Consider the following 21,526-nt stretch of genomic DNA (forward strand, 5'->3'; position numbering starts at 1 on the left):
ACTTTAAAAACCCCAAATATTTTCACCTTATACTTTGATTGAAAATTTTTTATGCACAGGATTGTATTTTACGAGGAATAAACATAATGAATTATACCACCAGCTCTTAATGTACTTACTTGAAGTAAACATTAACCTTTTTCACAGAAAATATATATATATATATATATATATGTATATAGGTAGTAATGGTATATATATACATATATATATATATATATATATACCTTTTTATTGTTCCTTGTGTAAATGGGAACAAATATAAAAGTTAAAAAAGTAAATATCTGCATAATTGTATTACTGCAAAATGTGAAAATTTGCACCCATATATATATAGTGCTCTCATATATAATAAGTTAATTCTCATATTAGACAAATAGCTTTTACCAGCTTTCACCAATAAAAATAGGTTATCTTGACTTTTTATGTATCAAATGGGCCAAAGTGCAAAGCTATGTCAACATTAGTTAGAACAATAAATATTCTAAAAGACGATCTAGTCGGCCTTCGGCACTTCTCAGAATTATTTAGAGGCCGGCTAAATCGGCTCTTGACTCACAAGTTAATTCCTTATTCTTAATTCAAAAATTTTAGAAAAATATTTTTTTTTTAATTACTGCCTATAAAGAAAAGTTAAACATTTAGTTTTTGGCATACACTTAATTAACATATCAACTACCATATTAAAACCTTAATTTGCACATTCCAGTATGTTTATATCAATAACTGATATATATCTGAGGTTCCCATAGAGAACAAAATTTTTCTAATAATAGACCAAATTGTATGAAGTCTAACTTGTTCTGTTATAAATCTATTTCATTTCTACAAGCACTAAAAAAGTCAAATAATAAAAATTAAACAATACATGAAACAAACCTTATCTGTAAAAACTCTTTTCATAATATGAAGCTTATCATGTGAGACCATGAGTAAGTTAAAAGGTCCATGAGATAGTGAAACGATCTTGAGTTTAACATATACAGTAAAAACCAAACCTTAAAAACTGCTGTACTTTTATTTTTATAGACAGTTATGGGAGATTTTTAATTTTAAAGATGTGATAAATATGGGCTCAAACACTTTTTGGTTTTTCTTGCAAAATTTACTTTTTGAATATTTAACGATGAAGTATAAAATGTATGAAACCTTTTTTCAGAATAACCAATAAAAAAAGTAATTGAATGTGCATTTAAAATATCTTTAAAATGGGATATCTCCCATATAATCTACAATTAAAATAAGGATACAACTGTTTTTCAAGTATAATTGTTCTTATGGGGTTAAAATCAAGGCGATCTCCAATACTTTGACTTTGTCCAAATTACTTTAAAAACCCCAAATATTTTCACCTTATACTTTGATTGAAAATTTTTTATGCACAGGATTGTATTTTACGAGGAATAAACATAATGAATTATACCACCAGCTCTTAATGTACTTACTTGAAGTAAACATTAACCTTTTTCACAGACAATTACCTTCTAGAGTAAGTTACAATTAATTTATTAAATGATTCCAAAATTTTATAACTACGTAGCTAAAGCCTTGATTATGACTCATTCTGTGAAAATAAACTTTTCAACGCTAAAAGTTGTTTCCGTTTGAAATCTCTCAACGTATGTGCCACCTAATAGCTAATGGTAGAAACACACTCTATTAGTGATCGGTAAGCAGAAAAGAGCAGGTAGGCAGAGCCGAGCAGTTCCGATTACCACAGACAAACCAATCGGGGCCGATGGGTGAAGCAAGCGATAATTGACACTCTGGTGGCAGGTACACGAACCACATAACACCGGGTATACTGGCTGTTCACAGCTGTCCCATACAGATGATATGTCTCCTCAGGATTATTCATAACCAAGGAATAATGATAATGTTCAATCGAAAATCAAAAATATCTTTTAGTATTTTGTAATGATGTCTACAATCAGTGCTACTATTTTGTAACAGGCTTAATGTTTAAATTTTAATTTTTGTTTAAGGTGCTGTAAGTATTAGATCATCTATACATATGGGACAAAAAAAACAATAAAATTGAACAGGAGAACCCATCATTGTACCTAGATCTTATCTGATCAAATAACAAGAGCAAAAGAAATTACGAGAGCCATCCGGAAAGTAGTACCCGTTTCTGCCGCGTAAGGCGCTGACGACGCGAGTAGCCGCCGGTCAAGGTCAGATCGCTTCAGTGGCTTGTCTGCCTTCTCTGTTACAAGTTCCGTGACGCTAGCATTGCCTGTGTTGTTTCTATGGCGGATCATAATGTTTAAAAAAATTGAAAACGCCACCAGTTGTGAAGTGAGGGCTGTAATAAAATTTCTCAACGCAAGAAACGTTCGACCTTGTGATATTCATCGCCAATTAAAGGAAGTGTATGGAGACAATGTGATGGAAGAGTCATCTGTTCGGCGCTAGTGTCGTAATTTCAACTTGGGGAGGGGGAACACACACGACGATGAGCGTTCAGGGAGACCATCTGTCATTACAGATCAACTGCTGAGGTCAGTAGACAAATTCGTGAGGAACGATCGGCGCGTCACAATTGATGACATCTGTGAACATTTCCCTAATGTTTCTCGAACAATTGTTCATGAAATTGTCAAAGACCATCTGCATTATTCAAATACATATTAGTATGAATTTTTAATATACTTAAAATAAATATTGTAAACTAGAAATTTTAGACTTAGCCAGTAATAAAAATATTTTAGGCATAAAGCCACATGTATTATAACAGTGAATGTCTGTATACAACTACAAAAATTATTACCCTCAAAAAATTCTCATTTAGGAATATTATATATTTATATACATTTTGTACAATATCCTAAATAGGCATACCGCGTTTTCCAACAATGGATGGATAAAATTGGACTCACAAGAACTAAACCAATAATGTTTTCCAAATAGGCCTACTCTAGTTCAGTACATTGAATCATTTTTTACGTAAATTAAACAGAATACAAAAATAAGTAATACAGCGTAAATAACGCTATGTACAATGTTAACTCAGCTTAGCAACTGTCTTGAGTACTTTGGAATTATCCGGAGGTCACTATTTTTAGTAGAGTTTTATTGAGGACCAAAGATAAACTTCATTACTTTCCTTTTTTCATAATGAATCAAAAATACACGATGAATCATACTTCCTGTCACCAAATTGCCTACAAGTAGGCTTAGACACATGAATCACCGGTCACTTTCAAATAATTAATAACTTAGTTGTCCTTTTAGTTTATGTTTTCACTGATTGTCGTGTGCTTCATTAATTTACAATGTCATCATGAATAGTTATTAAATTAATGAAGAGGAAGGTTTTTGGGTAAGGTACGATAAGCGGACCCGGTTTTTTATAACGAAGAATGTAGTCTTCGATACCTAATATTCGCATCTCAAATCTAGATTATCAATCGATATAAAAGTATCTAGGCTATAGTCCTCAATAACAATAATATGTTTTAAATTAAAATATGAATTTAATATTTACAGTGATCAAACAAATTATTATAACAAAAATTAGGAAAACTGATGGCGACCTTATTTGCTCCTCTCACAGTTACAGTTGTTTCTTTCCCACAAATTTCACATATTGGGGTTTTCGGTATGAGTCCCAACATTTTGAAACCACAAAAACAATATATTTTATTTATGTCTTATCATCTTTCAAAGCAATGTCTTGTAGTTTCTAAAATTGACTGCCATTTTTAATAATTAAAATTACTTATGTAAAATTGAAATATTACCCTACGTGTATTATTTTTAAGTGTTTACAGCTGTTGATATAGACTATTTAAGTTAATAATCCAAAATAATTAATCAGTATCGATTGATTATATCGATGGTTATGATTAAGTAATTATCGTTTGCCAATTTCAATATAAAAACCCCAGTCCACTTATCGTACCCTACCCAAGTTTTTTATTACCAGTAACCAGTGGCGATGCATTCTACTCACCAAACAACGCTTTCCACAATTTGTACATAAATTCTTTTAAATAAAATTAGAAATTTAAATTAAGAAAACTATACCTAAAAGATGATTTACTGTGTCTTTCTTGTTTTCAAGGTGTTAGGGCCTATCTTTATTATTTCAATTACATTTTCCCAATCACCTGCACCTGTCTTTAATTTTTTGTTTGATTAATGGTTATGGATTTTTATTTATAACATTAAGTATTGTTTACACTAGACTATTTCTATTAATTTAAAATATAAGATTTTAATTTAGTATTTTATATACATTGATATCGATCAATAGGTCTGTTATTCGATATATAAAGTATCAATGATTGTAATAAGTGGTATAAAAACCAGTGTCCAAACTGGTCGCTTATCACACTCTTTCCCAATTAAGTTTTGGGCAAGGGTAACTATGCATAATTATGTCATAGTTATGGACATGTTTGGAAATCAGAAGGCTGTCATTTAAGGCTTATTAAGGGGTTGGGTTGTTTTAGCTCTATATCATTTTTCAATACTTTTGGGTTTTGATTCCACCTTACACACCTAAAACAGAACAAAATAGATTTTACAACATAAAAGGTAAGATGAAAATTACAATGCCGGTATCAGTCTATAAATAAAACCAAAAATAAAAATAATTACCCAACAATTCCTCTCGAGTCATACACTCGGTTGGGCGACCGCCAAGGACAGCCACCATGAATTCCTATCAGAGCAGCATGATTCTTATTCATGGCGTAAGTGCTTGCTCTGTTCGTGGAAACAGAAATATTATTAATTATGTTATTAGTCTGTGCACGCTTCACTACACTATCATTATTTCCCAAATTATCGACTAAAATTATATCTTGACCTCGATTCACTTCATTTACACTCCCTATTTTTAAATTGTCTAGATCAGTATGGGCGTCCCAAATCCTAGACCACAATTCTTTTGCAGGTCCTTCTTGTTCTGGCTGAAACCAGCCAAGAAGAGGATCCATATAAGTTATATCACAGAATCATTAATCACCTCTGCACATACACAATGAAAGAATTAATAAGAAAATTAAAATAACACTCAAACTAATTCAGTTTATTGACGGTACTGAAAATGGCGTCTGAATGCCTGATCAACATTCAACAACCTGATTAAAATACTTCAATGGCCGCTGCATTTGGTTGGTTAAGTATAAGAGGAAGAAGAAGAAAAATCTGTTTATGGGGGTGGCATGTTTCACAGCCAAAAGAATTAAACTCCATTAAATAGTATTATAGTAATAATAACATAAATTGTATTGATGACTAAAATTAAAACATAAATAACATCACACCTAAAACAAGAATTTTTAAAAGCCAAAAAATAATTGATTTCATTAAACTTAATAAGAAATAATACCATTGTTTTTTTCTATTACGAACAACATTATGTTTAAAACACTAATGTGTTAAAGACAGTTGTAATGAAAACCATATTGTTTTGCAAGTGACATTTCAGATCACAATTTTAGAATTGAATATATGTCAAGAACATACAAAAATTGATCAACAACTATAAAATAATATAACATCATAACAAACTATGCTAATTTGGGAATCAGGTAAATACAAATATACTACAGTAAATTAAAACAAATTCATACAACAGTTTCCCAATTAAAAAAAGAAAAAACAAAAAGTAAAATGCAATATGCAGACTTAGTTTCTAAATCAATGTTAACAAAAACGTGTTTGGACTATTTTATATTTTTCAGCAAATTACAGTTTTTTGACAAAATTAAAGAATATTGTGGCATTAAAAAGTACAAAGTACAACGTAAAAAGTTCTCAAACTGTTTAATTTAATAAAATCCAAAAGAAATTAAATATATTGTAACACAAAATGATATAAATAGGAATGAATAAATATTATGTATCAATAAAGAAATACCACAAAAAATTCGAGATAAGCTTATTTAATTCAGATACGCTGTCTTGGAGAAGCCATATCGTGTAAAAAGCTAGTTGCCGTCCAAAGGATTTGACTGCGTAATATATCATTAGTAGCTCACAAATTGATAAAGAACAGGTCCTGGTTGCTTGTAGATGGAAGATGAACTCTCACAGAGTGATTAAATCGATGAGTCATTCCAATTAGTGTTTTCAGTATAGTAGTAATTCTCATAGAAATGTCTACAACTAATGATGCACAGTAACCTCTCCTGAATCGTTACAAATTGGTTATATGAGAAACTTGAACCATGTATATCAACCTATGCTGATAAATTATTTTATTAAATAAATAAATAAAATTCAAACGAATTGTTAATATAATAAGGTTACAAACTAAAGATTTTACTTTATATTTTGTTTTGACTTTACTTTTCATTTTTCATGTATATAATGTATGTACAGTATAAACTGGCCATAGAATTCTAATTCCCAAATATTTGCTCTCTAGGATTATTTACCTTTTAGGAAGTCTTTAGAGTGCTGTTCCTTAAACCTGTGTAAGGACTGTCTATTTTGACTATTTCCCAACAATGTTTTGCTATGGATTAATATTTTGGGATAATTGTTTATTTATCTTGAATATGTTTGTTTATATACATAGTGCTTTATAATTAATTGTTTTAAAGTTTAATTCTTCTGGTAATTCATTTTAAATAAACCTTTATAAAAGACATGTTATTGGACCAATCACTTGTTTAATCTAGCAATGTAAACTTATAAAAACCATGAATCAAATTTTAGTTCATAAAATAAATGTTTTTGTTATGATTATAATAAAAAGATTACTATTCAATTTAAAAGTATAGTATTATTCTGTTTTGACTTTGTCTATGCCTGTACTACTACACTGTCAGTTCATGATAATGACCGTATGACAAATAAGGATACTATTATTATTATACATTTTTATAAAATTGTCATTCGCCAATGACAAAATATGATTTACTGGACTATGGTATAACACCATTGAAATTTGTAACCGTTATACTGATTTTCATAGTATTTGATATTAAATGTAGGAATTGCAACCTCTTAAAATGTATATATTATTCAACTTTGATATATTGGGCATATAATTATGTTTATTTGTCAGTCGTTTTGAATTCGCTCTAGTAAGTGGCCTTTTTCAAACCTCGTGCGTTCAATTATAAGAAGTACTATATATGTCGTTACAAAATAAATATATAGGCTTGGTTAGATAAATTTTGGTTAGCTTAAACTAAAATGAGGAGGTGGCCTAAAATGGATTTTGAAACATTATTTATTATACATATTTTTTACAGAAGCCAATTAATAGTGGATCAGAAGATCCTTTCCACTTTTGTAGAGATTTTACTTATTTGATAAACTTATGTTTAACCTCTAACATATTATCTACAGTCCCCAAAACTAGTACTGTTATAGCGTTATAAAAATCATGTACTAATATATAATATAAAAATCACGGGGTAATATCTATTTTATCAGCATTTTATACAGTTATACAAACTATCATGGGCCACAAACTTATGTGTTACCTTGATTTCAATGATACCTTGGGTAACAAACAACATGAATTCTTAAAGGATAAATCCACAACATATTTTTGTTTTATACACTGTATCGGTACTGGAATTCTGATATTCAAACGTGTCGCTTCATTTAAACCCATAGTTAAGTTCATAATCCATATATGTAATGCCGAACTTTTATTTGAGTAGACCAGTAAAATATTATACTGATATAATAAACTGTATTTACAATATTACAGTGTTGTAAAATTAAGTTTTTCAAGGAATGTGTGTGTTAGAGTTCAGAAATTATCGCCTGTTAATTGCAGATGTTATTGGTTACAACATCAATTAAATTAAAAAAAAAACTGCTTTTTCCCTGATAACGTAATGCTGAGTGTTTTTCTTAAGTACAACTAGTGATTTAATTTGAAGGAAACTGTATTCGTGCTGCACACGATCAATCTACTGATGGCTTTGGCTCTGAGTGCAGACTGAATCCCTGTATACATGATAAAGGTTGTTTAATATAGGAAACAATTTTTATGTTATAATTTTGCTTTGCACTTTTAATTGGTTTTTAGTAAAATATTTGGCCCAAATCACTAACCTGTTATATCAAGTTTGACTGTAAACCTCTGAACCCATCAAAAGTAGGTTTGATGAACGGAATTATTTTGATAACTTTATAAAACTAGATTCCTTATTAATATTTACAACATGCAGTAGATTGCATTTACATATTACATCCCGGCAATTATATTTTATATTATATAATATAAAATATAAGAATAACTATATAATTAAATGAACCAACCTCAACTGCTTGTGTATGATTGTCATAACTTATCGATACATAATTATTGATTAAAATTTACATTCAAAAAATAAATGAGCCACGCAATTGGCTCCTGCATCTTACCACAAACTTTTAATTCAGAAATTTACATAATATTTGGTATACTACCGGCCCAAAGATAAATGAATAAATAATACACATTCAACTCGTCGTCCAGCATCACCGTGTATTTTCCTTTGTTCCTAAGCAGATCTGCCGGCTGTAGATTCATACGCCCTTACCGTCCCAGTTTGCTCATTGCCTTAACGCGAAATACCAATATTAATAATCACTGCTTATTTATTATTGTGATGATAAAGCCAACACGGATCAGCTAATATACCTGGCTGTCCAAAGGGTAGGATATTTGAATGCCATGACTGTCTATCCGCAATACAACGGTAGTATTTCGTAAGCACTGTAAGATATACTGTCCCCATCAATTACAAACGCGAAAGATTCAACGTATACGCGTGTGCATGGCAAAATAGTATTTCTACCCTATTTAAGTGTGGTAATTCTGTAATTAACACATCAAGAAAAGTTTAGTATTGTAATAAATTTGATTTTTGTATTGCATTTTGGCAGTACGTGTTGCATTTTTAGTTGAATAAATAATAGATGAGCTTGCATCTCGTGATCCTGGACAACTAATCAGAATCCAGCATAATTCCCTCTTCTTTAACAGTCATTCCAACACTGACCACCATCCCGGTTGCACCGCACTGACCATCAGTGCAGATGTATATTGTATACATAAAAGTATTATGAACCTCTGGAATTCTTAAATATGATGAACATGATTTTTTTGAATTAAACAAGAAGGTTATAGTTAATTAGTCTAATTGTTACAATAAGAGTATTATATCTCAATCATTAAATCATAGTTATATTTCTTCGTTTATTGAACATTATACTTATAGGATAATTAGCGTCCACATGTACTGTAGTTATATGTTTTATGATGAGAACTTAGACTTAATTCCCTATATCAGACCCTTTCCTGGATTGTTAGTATTTCAGAAACAAGTTTATTTTAAAAATATTACAAATTTTAGAAGAATTTAATAACTGCTTTGAAAAGTGTATTTTATGGCTTTCAATTAAAATTCATCCAAGAAAAAGTTTAAATCGTGGATTCAATAATCATCTCATTCAATCCGTAAATATTAATTGCGAAAAATACATAAATGGAATAATATATTGTGTGAGATGTCTCAGTGCGGCAGCTGAATTAAAGGCTTAAGTAAGTGTAAAAAATATATTTTTTTAATTTTGTACTTCCTTTGTTACTTTCCCGATTTTACTCTAATCACTACACTGAAATACAAATACTTTGTCTAAAATGTCTGGTAATTAACTTAAACTATCTAATTTTCTAAAGGTGCTTACTTACGTAATGTAATTCTGTTACTGCATTCCATATACATAATTGAATATTATATGCATGAGAGGTGTTAGTTAATTGTTTGTGAAATGTATATCAAGAAAGTATGCACATTGATTTATCGGTTCACTTATAAGTTTGTTCGTATGCTGTAAATTAGGATTTTGCCAAAGTCATTCACGAAGCCATTACTAGTTTAATACACAGTTTACATTTTAGAGCCTATACAAAAGAAATAGAAAAATAAATTGAATAACAAACACTCTACTTATGCCTGAGGATAAACGTGTAAATGTATAATGTGAAAAATTAATTTTATTTGTGTTTTAAATCATACTTGAAATTAATTTGATTCATAGCATTTAAACTTGTGTAATTTGTTAATTGGAACACCTGATTATTGTTTTAGTCACCGTATGAGAATGTGAACAATCAAAGAGTTGTGAAATTCACGAGTTATATAGACATTTTTAAATCTAAACTTTTTAAAAACGTTTTAAAACGCGCGCGCGCGCGTATGTCTCTGTGTGTGGGTGTGTGTGTCCTAAAATTTGCACACAATGTGTGTGTGTGTGTGTGTGTGTGTGTGTGTGTGTGTGTGTGTGTGTGTGTGTGTGTGTGTATTTATATTGCAAAAATAATGCAAATTTTAGGACACCTATTCACGGAAGGATAAAGTCGATTACAAGAAAGAAGGAAGAGTATGTGACCTAAAAGACCTGTCTCCATGACAACCACCGAGGTTTTGGTAAATATATTACTTTTGTTAAAATATATTAACGCTTTTAAATTTGTTACTGTCATTCTGATTATCATAGCATTTTAAATTAAATTTAGGAACTGTCATCGTTTTTAACCATGAACAAATGATATATTTTGTATTTTTAGCTCTATGATTAGCACTTTTCACTGTCGTTAGTTTTGTTGCTAGAAGGCAGAGAAAGGAATTCCTATTATTATACACTATCGCATAAATTAATATACGTGGCAGATTTTGCTGAATTAAGCCGCGAACAGAATGATTAAATTTTAACTTCTCAAACATAAAACCTTTAATAGCGTGGAAAGAGAAATTTTCGTGGAACCTTGCATTGTCAGAACTTCAAAGAGTTTCTGTTATCCAATCAAGAAACAAGTTAATTTTTTTCCTTCTCCGACAGTCCTGGCATTACTTTTAAGGCACATCAATGCAACGACCTGCCCTAAAATAGTTATCGGAGAACAAACGCACCACCTAAAGACAATGTAAGAGTATAACCTTATTTAGATTTTGACATATGTTATTATAACAAAGCCTTTCTTATATATTCAAGCAGTATCTATTTCTATTCCTTGTACCATGTTAAGTCTATTTTGGAAACTAGTAGCTCCATCCCTGGGGACTAGAAGTGGCAAGCCTTCATACTGTAAGTGAACTAATTAATCCATGGACTTCACAATGGTATAAAAGCTCCCAACCCCCTTGTGTTTCCTACTCAATTCATCGCTAACATATTGTTTATATATTATTTATATTTGATTTGGTCTAGTCCAGTCAGATTGTCATAACCGAGCAACATTTGTTGTATCTCTGCAACACATTTTATTTTGTTTAAATACAAAATAAGGGGCACCAGTACTCACAACATTAACCTGTATAAGCCCGTGGAGTCAGAATCGACCATCTACTAGTACAACCGTATGTTAGAATAACAGTTTATCTGCTCCATATTCTGTGTATATATGGGTTATTACCTTTCAAATCATTATTTTTCTTCACTTAGATCGTTGGCTGGACAACTTTATCTTGTTTAACCTTCTCGGTATTGTGGTAATTAACGTAAGTGGTTACTATAGTTGTGTATAATGGTACGCGTTTATCTATACCAACAAGGATATAGAACTATAACCTTGACCCGGTAAAGAACGACGCATGTTTCTAAAGACAGAATAGTCTCTCGACACCGCTGATTTACTTCGCTCACCACTGATTAGAAATACTAATGTGTTTATGAGCTGCTATACAACTTTATAGTATAGTGCTTCTTATATGCGACTATACCTACTCCAGTCTTATGCACAGCTATCCGCTGTATATCCATAGCCTAAATATCACAAAATAAAACTCTATAAATACCATATGATTGAATTTTCTATACACAAAGGCGTGTATGTCTACACTAGAGAATTCTAGCCATGTTTACGATGATAGGAAGGATAGATACATGTGAAGCCCAAACACATCTAAAACTCTGTGTTCATTAGAAGACCAGAAGCTATGCCAAGTAAATGTAGACGACGAATAGTCGCCATTTAAATCTTTTAGACGGAGTAACCTTAATAACTGATTATCTCATTGATAACCTATAGAACTATTATAAATCCGCATAGCAAAGAAATAAGTATAGTTTCCAGAGAAGAATGCGTGTGTGAAAACACACACACTCACATACAGTAGCATGAAAAAGCTCATAAGATTGACCTTTAGCAAAATTATAGGATAATTACTAGTCATAACGGTGGACAGCAAAAATGTTTCAATATTGTCTTGACTCATCCTAATATTTTTCCTATCGTGATTTAGTTACAAGATCATTAAAACAGATGTATCCTAATATAATTATTAAGGCAGGCAAACTGGAACCCCAAATAGTTTAGTAGATAACCTCTACTATAGTTCGGTTCGAGACTATACATGTTCAAATCCAATGGTTACAAAAACCCAATGACAAAAGTAAAAAAAACCAGAGTTAAAAAAATTAAATTAGATGAGTTAACGGCTGCATGGTACGTCTGAAGGTTGAAAGTGAATATAAGACAGCTTTATGTAACCAATAGAGAATATCTGTTAATATTTTGAAGTGGACAACTCTTGGTATAACTAAGAAATAATTCTAGTTTGTATAAATCATAATAATAATAAATAATAACTTTCATCAGGGCCGTGCGCAGAATTTTATTTAGGGGGGGTTCTATACTTATTTTATGAAATAAAAAAGAAGAAACTTAAATAAGTAATAGATTAAAAATTAATACGTATGGAAAACGCACGCTCCGTCGCTCTATCGCTCTGGTCCGCGCATGCGCGCTCCGTTTTTGGTCCCGCGCGACCAATTGTGTAGCGCGTCGGAGCTCCAATTTTTAAACAGTATATAACACAAATCAGGCGGAAAGCGCGCGCATTCAAACGATTGGAAATATTTGCGCGCGCATGCGCGTAAACTGACGGCGCAATAGAGCACAATTAAACTGATATATGGAAACAATATGATATATCCCAATCTTCAAGGGGGGGGGGGTTTGAACCCCCAAAACCCCCCCATGCGCACGGGCCTGACTTTCATTATACCCCGAATAATAATCTTCTCTTTCCTGCCACCTTTGATAACCTCACGGAGTACTGGTGATATCCTTCCTCAGAATTTTAAATAATTTTTAAGTTCCATTTTGAAAATACATGTCTCATTTAATATTTTAATTTTATGTTAAAATTCAACATATATATGATTTTCAACCTTAGTTACGTAGTTGTAATATCTTATCTAAAGTTATGTGGAGGTTACTTCTACGCACCATGGTATATTAACACAATTTACTAATGAACCTTTACACAAACATTTAAAAAAAATACAAAAAGCAAAATAAAAATTCTTACTGTATATTTCTGTCTCTCCCCCAATGTGTTGTGAACACATGTGAAGCAAAAAGACTATGAAATCAGACTGCATTGTTAGACTCAACTTTCCGCTTCTTCTATTATAGATTAATTTCATTGATACAGACATGTGTTTAAATAAATGTAGATTTGGATTTAACCTAAAGTATTATTTATTTCCCGTAAATAAGTGTTTTGTGTAGAAGAATCTTAAAGTTTCTTTTCTTACAGCCTCAGAAAATAGATAAGAATCTTTTTTGTGGACGATTTCTGTGATGAAGACATAATTTGGGTGAGATCTAATCTAAACATTTTATTTCACCAGCTAATATGATTTTAACCAAGAGGAATATTTGATAAACTTGGGGTTTTTACTCAATCCTGAACCATTCAAAATATTATTAGCTAGTTGCTATTAATTTCTATTTTTGTACAAATACTGAACTATGAATAAGCCTGCAATTTTAATCACTTTGAACTTTATTGCATATTTTATTTATTCCTAAATTATATTGATTTCACTGGTTTAGACTGTAGTGTGTGTGTGCTAATTAATGGTACTCCATTGTCGACGATATAATCAAGCATTTGATATATCTGCATATTCTGAACTTTTGTAAAAAAGTTTGCCCTTTTTAAATGAAAATCCACTATAGTTCATAAGCTTTAGTATACAATTTCATGTAATGTTAATAACTAATAAAATATCGGTTTTTAAAAATATTTTGTTTATGTGTATTATTTTAGTGTTATTTAAAATAATTATATAAATGTACTATAATTACATTCTCTTTGGATTTTAGTAAGTAACTTGTATTATACTGGTTTATATTGCTTTGTTGCAATCCTGTTGCTGGTTAATCAAAGTTACACTGTCACTTATCATATGCAATTAAAAATTGTTTGTAGTTTCTTCATTCCTGAGTCCAGCAGATTGTCACTTTCACAAGCAGGCAGACGACACTACCATGGAGAATAGACCGAAACTTTCTGAGGAACCGGCATGGAAGAAATTGCAGGATGTGTTTACAAGAAGTGGGTCTAAACTTAATATTCAGAAATCTTTGAAGGATGAGCCAAAAAGATTTGACATATTTAGGTGAGTGACATAAAAATATTTACTGACGAAATTTTGACTTTAACTTGACCTTGGATAACCCCATTGTATAAAAGGAGGTTATCCCATTACAGTATACCTGAATCAAAATAGTAAGGTATATTATTATTATTATTATTATTATTATTTATGTATCTTATAAAACTGAAGGTGTGATAGTTTTATGGAAACTTAAATAGGTTTATGAATTAAATGATGTAAGAAAGCTTGGTTATAATTATAAAAAAGGCTAAATGATTTTATCACATTTTAAATTTTAGCATATTAGTTAATTTTTTTAAGTTGAGTTCTCTAGGCTAGTTACTTGGGAAGAGCTTTGGGGTAGGGTACGATAAGTGGACCCGGTTTTTTATATTGAAGATGTATGTATAGAATGTATGATGTATGTATATGAAGAATGTAATCATCGATACTGTACCTAATATTCGCATCTCGAATACTAGACTATCAATCGATAAAAAGTATCTATAGTTCTCAATAACAATCATATGTTTTAAATTAAAATATGAATCTAATATTTACAGTGATCAAACAAATTATTATAACCAAAATTAGGAAAACTGAAGACGACCATATTTGCTCCTCTCACAGTTACAGTTGTTTCTTTCCCACAAATTTCTCATAATGGGTTTTTCCGCACGATTCCAACATGTTGAAGTCATGAAAACATGTCTTATCATCTTCCAAAGCAATGTCGTGTAGTTTTCAAAAAATTGACTGTCATTTTTAATAATCAAATGTTACTTATATAAAATTGAAATATTACATTAAGAGTATTATTTGAAAGTATTTACAGCTATTGATATAGATTATTTAATTAATCGTTAAAAAAAATAAATCAGTATTGATTGGTTATATCGATGGTTATGATTAAGTAATATTGTTTGCCAATTTCGATATAAAAAAACCGGGTCCGCTTATCGTACCCTACCCGAGCTTTGCATGGGTATTAGCATTTTACAAACAGGCAAAGCTGCTTGTATATATGATATATTCCCATACTTTTTGAAACATTGGGACCTAGAGTACTAGAGTAAGAGAGTGGCTTTTTCAACCTTTTAATATTCATTCTGACTATTGACTCTTTGCCTAAAGTATATAAAAGGTCTAAAATTATAGCAATGTTGAAGTTAGGGAAACCAGCGGAGCAAGTTGACCTTTCCATAGCTCTACTGAATGTGTGCTCCAAACTCTTAAAAAGACTTTTAATCTACAGCTGTATCTTTAATGTTCTCAATTAGTGTATTCCGGCAAAACAATCTGGCTTTAGGCCTGGGAAAAACTTCTGTGACCAAGGACTTGCATTAACATCTTTTATAGAGAAAATTTACAAAAGGACACTGAATTCATCTGCAGCCTTTATTGATCCTCCTCAGCTACACAAATGGTGTGGAAGAAGGAGCTGCTTTGTAAAGTTATATCATACTTTTTTCCTTCCTCTTTTGGCTTTTAAAATGGAATGTTGAACAATAGGCTCATAAAAAATCACCTAGGCTGAAAGGAAAGTGCTTGCAGGATTTACATGATGGACTTCCTCAGAGGTCAGTTCTAGCACCGATTTGATTTAACATCTATAGAATCTCAACGAGTCACCAATACGAACTTCACTATGGAGTTATCAATAACATAATCTGTTGTTTTAACCCTTTGAGAACCAACATCATACTAGTAGAATGGATATGGCTAACACATCCTTGTTACTATATTATATCAAAGAAGTTTATACCTTGATACCCTGAGAAATCATTTTAATACTTGAAAGCTAATCCTCGTAAAACTGGTCACATGTTTTCACTTAAATAATAAAATGGCTAATGTAAATAGAAACTAAATGTTCAACAGTGTTCCTTTAAGACACAATGAAAACTCATAGTGTTACTCTAGGAGTATTCATGAGTACTATGATAAACTTCATACTGCATTAAAATGGGTAGCTAATTAATGTAAACATATGGTTTTTACTTATTTAATTAATTTAATTTGTAATTAGTGTACTTTATTTAAGCATTTTGACATTAAAACACCATATGATACAATAGAGTGGTTCTGATTGCATCATAAGGTGCACAATTGATGAGACAATGAAAGTACCTTCATCTAGATTACACTAGCTGGCTGCTGGGTAAACCAGACAGAGGCCTTTTGTAGTCTGTCTTTGATGTTGTAACAATACAAAAATTGATTCTCGGTACGGACCCGGAACCAGTAAACAAATCAAAGACCTTGAGAGCTTGCATCTTAAGTTAACTAAACACATTAATCATTTAACTTTTTTGCATAAATGTAAGGTTGAAAACCTTATGCCTATAGGGTTAACTCTAAAAACTCCTTTTCATAGTAGGAAAGCCAGTAAAATTTTGTCTTCTGCTTCTAAATCTTTACTTAAAGAAAGAATTGCATATCATCATCGTGAAAGATACCTCCTCCAAAATAGTATTGAGTGTAAAAAAAACTGAATTAAAAGCACTGATTGGTACAGAATTCAACAACATTCTCGAAAGCATCCAAAATAGATGTAAAAAAGTTTGTGAAACAGATAAGAAAAAGAAAATCTCCAAACTTGAAAAAATTAGGCCCAAAAAATGTGATTTGCCTAAAGATGGCAAGGTGAATACGGATGCAAATAATAAAAATGTAATCAACCTCTCTTCTTCAAATCCTCAATGAAGCGGAAATATCAGTCTTATCCAAGGGTTTAAACTTTTCTGTGGTACAAAAATCGGTAAAGGCACTGGAGTTCGTAACTGGAATCGAGTTGGCTGTTTCACAGTTATCTGAGGAACAGGGTGACCGGTTTCGTTGTGAGGCCAGTCTTTTACTCAGAAAAATTCCTCCCACAAAACCCAATTTGACAATAGAGGAGAAAAAGGCCATGTCGATCCTTGGGAAAGACGACACGGTCAAAATCTTACCAGCCGATAAAGGCAACGCTACTGTTGTACTTGACTCAGTAGCGTATAAAGAAAAGATTACGGAAACTTATAATACTGGCAAATATACAGTTTTAAATAAAGACCCGACTGATTCATTTGAACGCAAAGTAGCAAACACCTTAAGAAAACATAAAATATTTTTTTCAGATAAATTTAGATCTAAATTAACTCCTCACCACTCCAAAATCCCCCATATGTATGGCCTTCCCAAAATCCACAAACCTACCATCCCTCTCCGGCCCATCATTAGTTCTCGTGATTCACCTTGCAGGGAATTGTCTAAAGTCCTCTTGGACATCTTAACGCCATTGGTAGGAAAAACTGACTCTTTCATCAAAAATTCCAGGGATTTTGTAGGGAAGTCAAAATTCTTAAAGTTGACTGAAACTGACAAACTGGTAAGTTTTGATGTTGAAAGTCTATTTACAAATGTACCAGTTCCAGAAACTCTCGGCATTATTAAATCACGTCTCAAAGAAGACCAAACATTAAAGGATAGAACTAAACATCCCGTGCCAGTAATTATGGAACTGTTAGAACTATGCACTCAATGCAATTATTTTGAGTTAGAGGGTAAAATTTACAGTCAAGATGAGGGGATGGCAATGGGTTCTCCACTGTCTCCTATTTTCGCCAATGTCTTTATGGAGGAATTTGAGCGAAACGCTTTGGCTTCAGCTCAGTTCAAACCGAAGATTTGGTGGAGGTATGTGGATGATACCTTTGTTATTTTTTCTCATGGAGACATTGAGTTAAATAATTTTTTGAATCACATTAATAGTATTTCTCCTTCCATCCGCCTCACAATGGAAGTGGAAGTCCAAAACAAGCTTCCCTTTTTGGATATGTGTGTGTATTAAGAGATAGGGATGTCCTTAAGACAACTGTTTTTCGAAAGATAACACACACAGGAAAATATTTAAATTATCAATCCAACCATCAAAAATCTGTCAAAGAAGGAGTAGCCTACTCGTTGTTTGATAGAGCAAAGAGCTTGTGCTCAGATAAAGATGGATTAAAAGAAGAATTTAAGAAAGTTGAATCGGATCTCAGAAGCAATGGATACCCTCAATTAGTAATAAATAAGTGCAAAAGAACCAGAAGAATCATTCCTGAGTCAGAAAAACAGAATTGTGATAAATTTAATTTGCGTTTATGTCAATCCCTTATGTGCCGGGATTATCGGAGAAAATTAGAAGAGTAGGTAGAAAGTACAACATTAGAACCGCGTTTAAAACACACAACACTCTTAGACAAAGTCTCGTAAAAACAAAACCAAAAAATGGCACACAGGATTCCAAAAACTGTGTTTACAGTATAAAATGTAGTTGCAATAGGGAATACATAGGCGAGACAAAAAGACCACTAAACGTAAGGATAAAAGAGCACAAAGAAAACACGAGAAAGGGTCTCACAGAAAAATCAAAAATTGCACACCATTGTTGGTCCGAAGACCATCATATGAATTAGGATGAAGCCAACATAATACATCGGGAACCACATTTCTTCAAAAGGAAATTAATTGAGGCAACATACATTAAATTGGCAGACCAACCAATCAGTCAACCATCAGTCGAGATTAGGCCGCTTTGGTTGCCAATTCTAAAAAATGAACTAAAGAGAAAACCAAAAGTATCAAACGGATCAGATATTTGTAATAAACCAATGCGGAGTCACAATATGGTTTTAAGAAGTTCATCTCGCATGAACCAATAATAACGAAAGGGTCTATTCCTGTCCCCCTTCCTTTTTATATCCGCCATCTTGTTTTAGTCTGCCGTCACGATTACAATTGGTTAGTCCCTCTGGTCAGTCGTAGGTGGTTAGTAGACGAATGAAGACGTATTGTGACCTGTATTCCGTAGTTTAGTTTTAATGATTAGTGTTTTGTATAGTTTTTTATTAAGTGCATGTTTATAGAGTTAGTGAAGTTGACAAACAACATGTAGGTTGTGATTCCTGACTTAGGCGTGCCACAACGCTTGGGTAAGATTTGTTTAATTTAACCTAGTTTGTAATTATGTATTAGGTTAGTTCTTTACCTGAAGAAGAGATCAGATTGCAGATCTCGAAACGTAGTGTTACTGATTTTGTTTCACTGAACAATGGCAAATGTCCGGAAAAATCCTGTTTCCTTCATAAACATGTTATGTTATCAAAAACAAAGTTGATAGTATGAAGATTCTTGTGTGGAGCATTGGAAGTATTTTCATTTAATAGTGCAAGTGAATTACAACACATATTCCATTATTAATTTCATTTTGCGAGGCCTTTCAGAAATGATTCTATCGTCAGGAATATGTGTTTTAATTCATTAGTGGTATTAACAGTTGATAGTCTTAGTTCTTACACTTTTGTAGCAGGTTTCATAACTATTATCTAAGGTTTCTGTTTCATACAAATTTGAAATATTGTTTACATAATTAAATTCTTTGAAATATTTTGACCTTGCTGTAGAGAGACATCCTTAGTCAATAGATATTTAGTAATTTTGGTTTAAGATTGTCATAGCAAAAATAAAATATTTCAAGAATTTCATTGTGTAAGCAATGTATCGACGTGGTGTTACTTATAAATCTTAGATTATAAAACAATTATAGTACTTATTCATAACATTAAAAGTTTACACAGCTGCTCATGTAATATGTTCACAGAAATAGTTTTTTAATCCTAAGACAAAACTGAAACTGAGTGCAAAATATTACTTTGTTACTTATTAATATTATAAAGTAGTCTTCTTTCTATCTTTTAACGAATATTTCATGTACACCAATTTTTGGTGCAATTAAAGTTTCTTTGTCACAAACACTCTTAAACAACGAGTGTTCATAACAACATTCTCTTCCATCTCGAACACATGGTACAACTTCACACGCAAGCAAACAAACAAATGAACTTAATTGCTGTAGAATGATCAATTCAAGGACAATGTACTGTTAACGCACATTTTACAACACATTGTAGATGCTTTTCAGAACAGTGGTTGTAATGAAATAAAGAAAGAAATGATCTAATTATCAAAAAGACTAGAAGTTCAACATTAGCAGTCATACTGAAAACATTATCAAAAGATATAGATATATTATTTTGTAAAGCTTAATCAAGTTTGCTTAAAAAAGAGCCTGAAGCATTTTTTACTGTAGGTCCTTTTTAATTAAATTATTTTGTTAACTTTTGAACCAATAACATAATTACATTATTATTAAGCCTATTAATTCTTATGATAAAAGTACCAAGCACTCACTCTCCCTATTTACATGTTGCTATTTTCCTGTAATAAAACTGAAGCTTTGTGAAAGTAACATATTTGAAATTGTTTATATAGATAAAAGCTAGTTTTGGGATTTGAAATGAACATTGCATAATACCCAATTATAATATGGTAGCATTGGAAAAAGAGACAATAAAATGATAATGTATGCTATTTGTAAATATATTTTGTATGTAACACAGTTTCATTTTGTTGAAAATGGAATGAAATGAAATGTTTCTTCTGTTAATAATATGAAGGAGAATCATCTTTACTTCATTCGGAAGAAAATTCAATCAGGTCATCTAGATTTCATGATATAAAGTAACAGGGTGCAGTAATTGAAAGTTCTCATATTTTATTTATTTGTTGCAGTTTGAAGATTCAAACTCCCAAGGATGGTGAGATACTAATTGACTACTCCAAAAATCGTATTAATGATGAAGTCTTCAATCTTCTTTTGGAACTGGTATTTATTTTTTCATAAACATACAAACTAAATTGTTATAAATATAAACCTTGTTTTATGATTTCAATAGTTATTCCATTTATCACTTGAGCTATTATTCAAATATTTATTCATTTTATTTTCAGGTTTACTATACTTTTATCCAAATTTAGGTAAATTAAATCTGAATGTCTATTTTGTTTACTATGACATTAAAAGACATTGTAATTCTTATAAAAACTGTATGGTTATGTTCATTTTTATTTGATGTGGTGTTAAGTAACAAGTATGTAGTTATAATCTGGTCTGATAACACTATCATGCTGAGAGCTAATAATACTTCACTCAGTTGATTAATTTCTTCTCTATGCAAAAACAATCACTCTAAAAGATAATAAAATAATTAATACATTTATCAACAATGATTTTCGTGTCTCCAAATAGCATTGCACAATTTCTCTGAAACAGGATATTTCACAATATACTGAAAAG

General features: G+C 31.3%; 2 protein-coding genes across 4 annotated transcripts in view; one reads left to right on the plus strand and one right to left on the minus strand.

Moving 5' to 3' along the window:
• LOC124365451 (terminal nucleotidyltransferase 4B-like) overlaps positions 1 to 10,018 on the minus strand; it is a 28,951-nt gene extending 18,933 nt beyond the window's left edge. Inside the window, exons 1-2 of one of the 2 annotated variants that reach the window (XM_046821441.1) lie at positions 9,662 to 10,018; positions 4,609 to 4,716 (exon numbers count right to left, since the gene is read on the minus strand). In XM_046821441.1, the coding sequence (XP_046677397.1) occupies positions 4,609 to 4,700 (92 nt within the window). In that variant the 5' untranslated portion in view covers positions 4,701 to 4,716; positions 9,662 to 10,018. Of the gene's footprint in view, positions 1 to 4,608; positions 5,111 to 9,661 lie in introns of those variants that run through there. The other variant, XM_046821436.1, reaches the window with a different exon arrangement.
• Positions 10,019 to 14,185: 4,167 nt separating this feature from the next.
• LOC124365465 (glucose-6-phosphate isomerase) overlaps positions 14,186 to 21,526 on the plus strand; it is a 34,413-nt gene continuing 27,072 nt past the window's right edge. For both annotated transcript variants that reach the window (XM_046821455.1, XM_046821450.1), the window contains exons 1-2: positions 14,186 to 14,385; positions 20,962 to 21,055. In XM_046821455.1, coding sequence (XP_046677411.1) covers positions 14,255 to 14,385; positions 20,962 to 21,055 — 225 coding nt within the window. In that variant the 5' untranslated portion in view covers positions 14,186 to 14,254. The remainder of the gene's footprint in view (positions 14,386 to 20,961; positions 21,056 to 21,526) is intronic.

The sequence above is a fragment of the Homalodisca vitripennis genome, chromosome 1 (assembly GCF_021130785.1).
Source record: "Homalodisca vitripennis isolate AUS2020 chromosome 1, UT_GWSS_2.1, whole genome shotgun sequence".
Taxonomy (NCBI): domain Eukaryota; kingdom Metazoa; phylum Arthropoda; class Insecta; order Hemiptera; family Cicadellidae; genus Homalodisca; species Homalodisca vitripennis.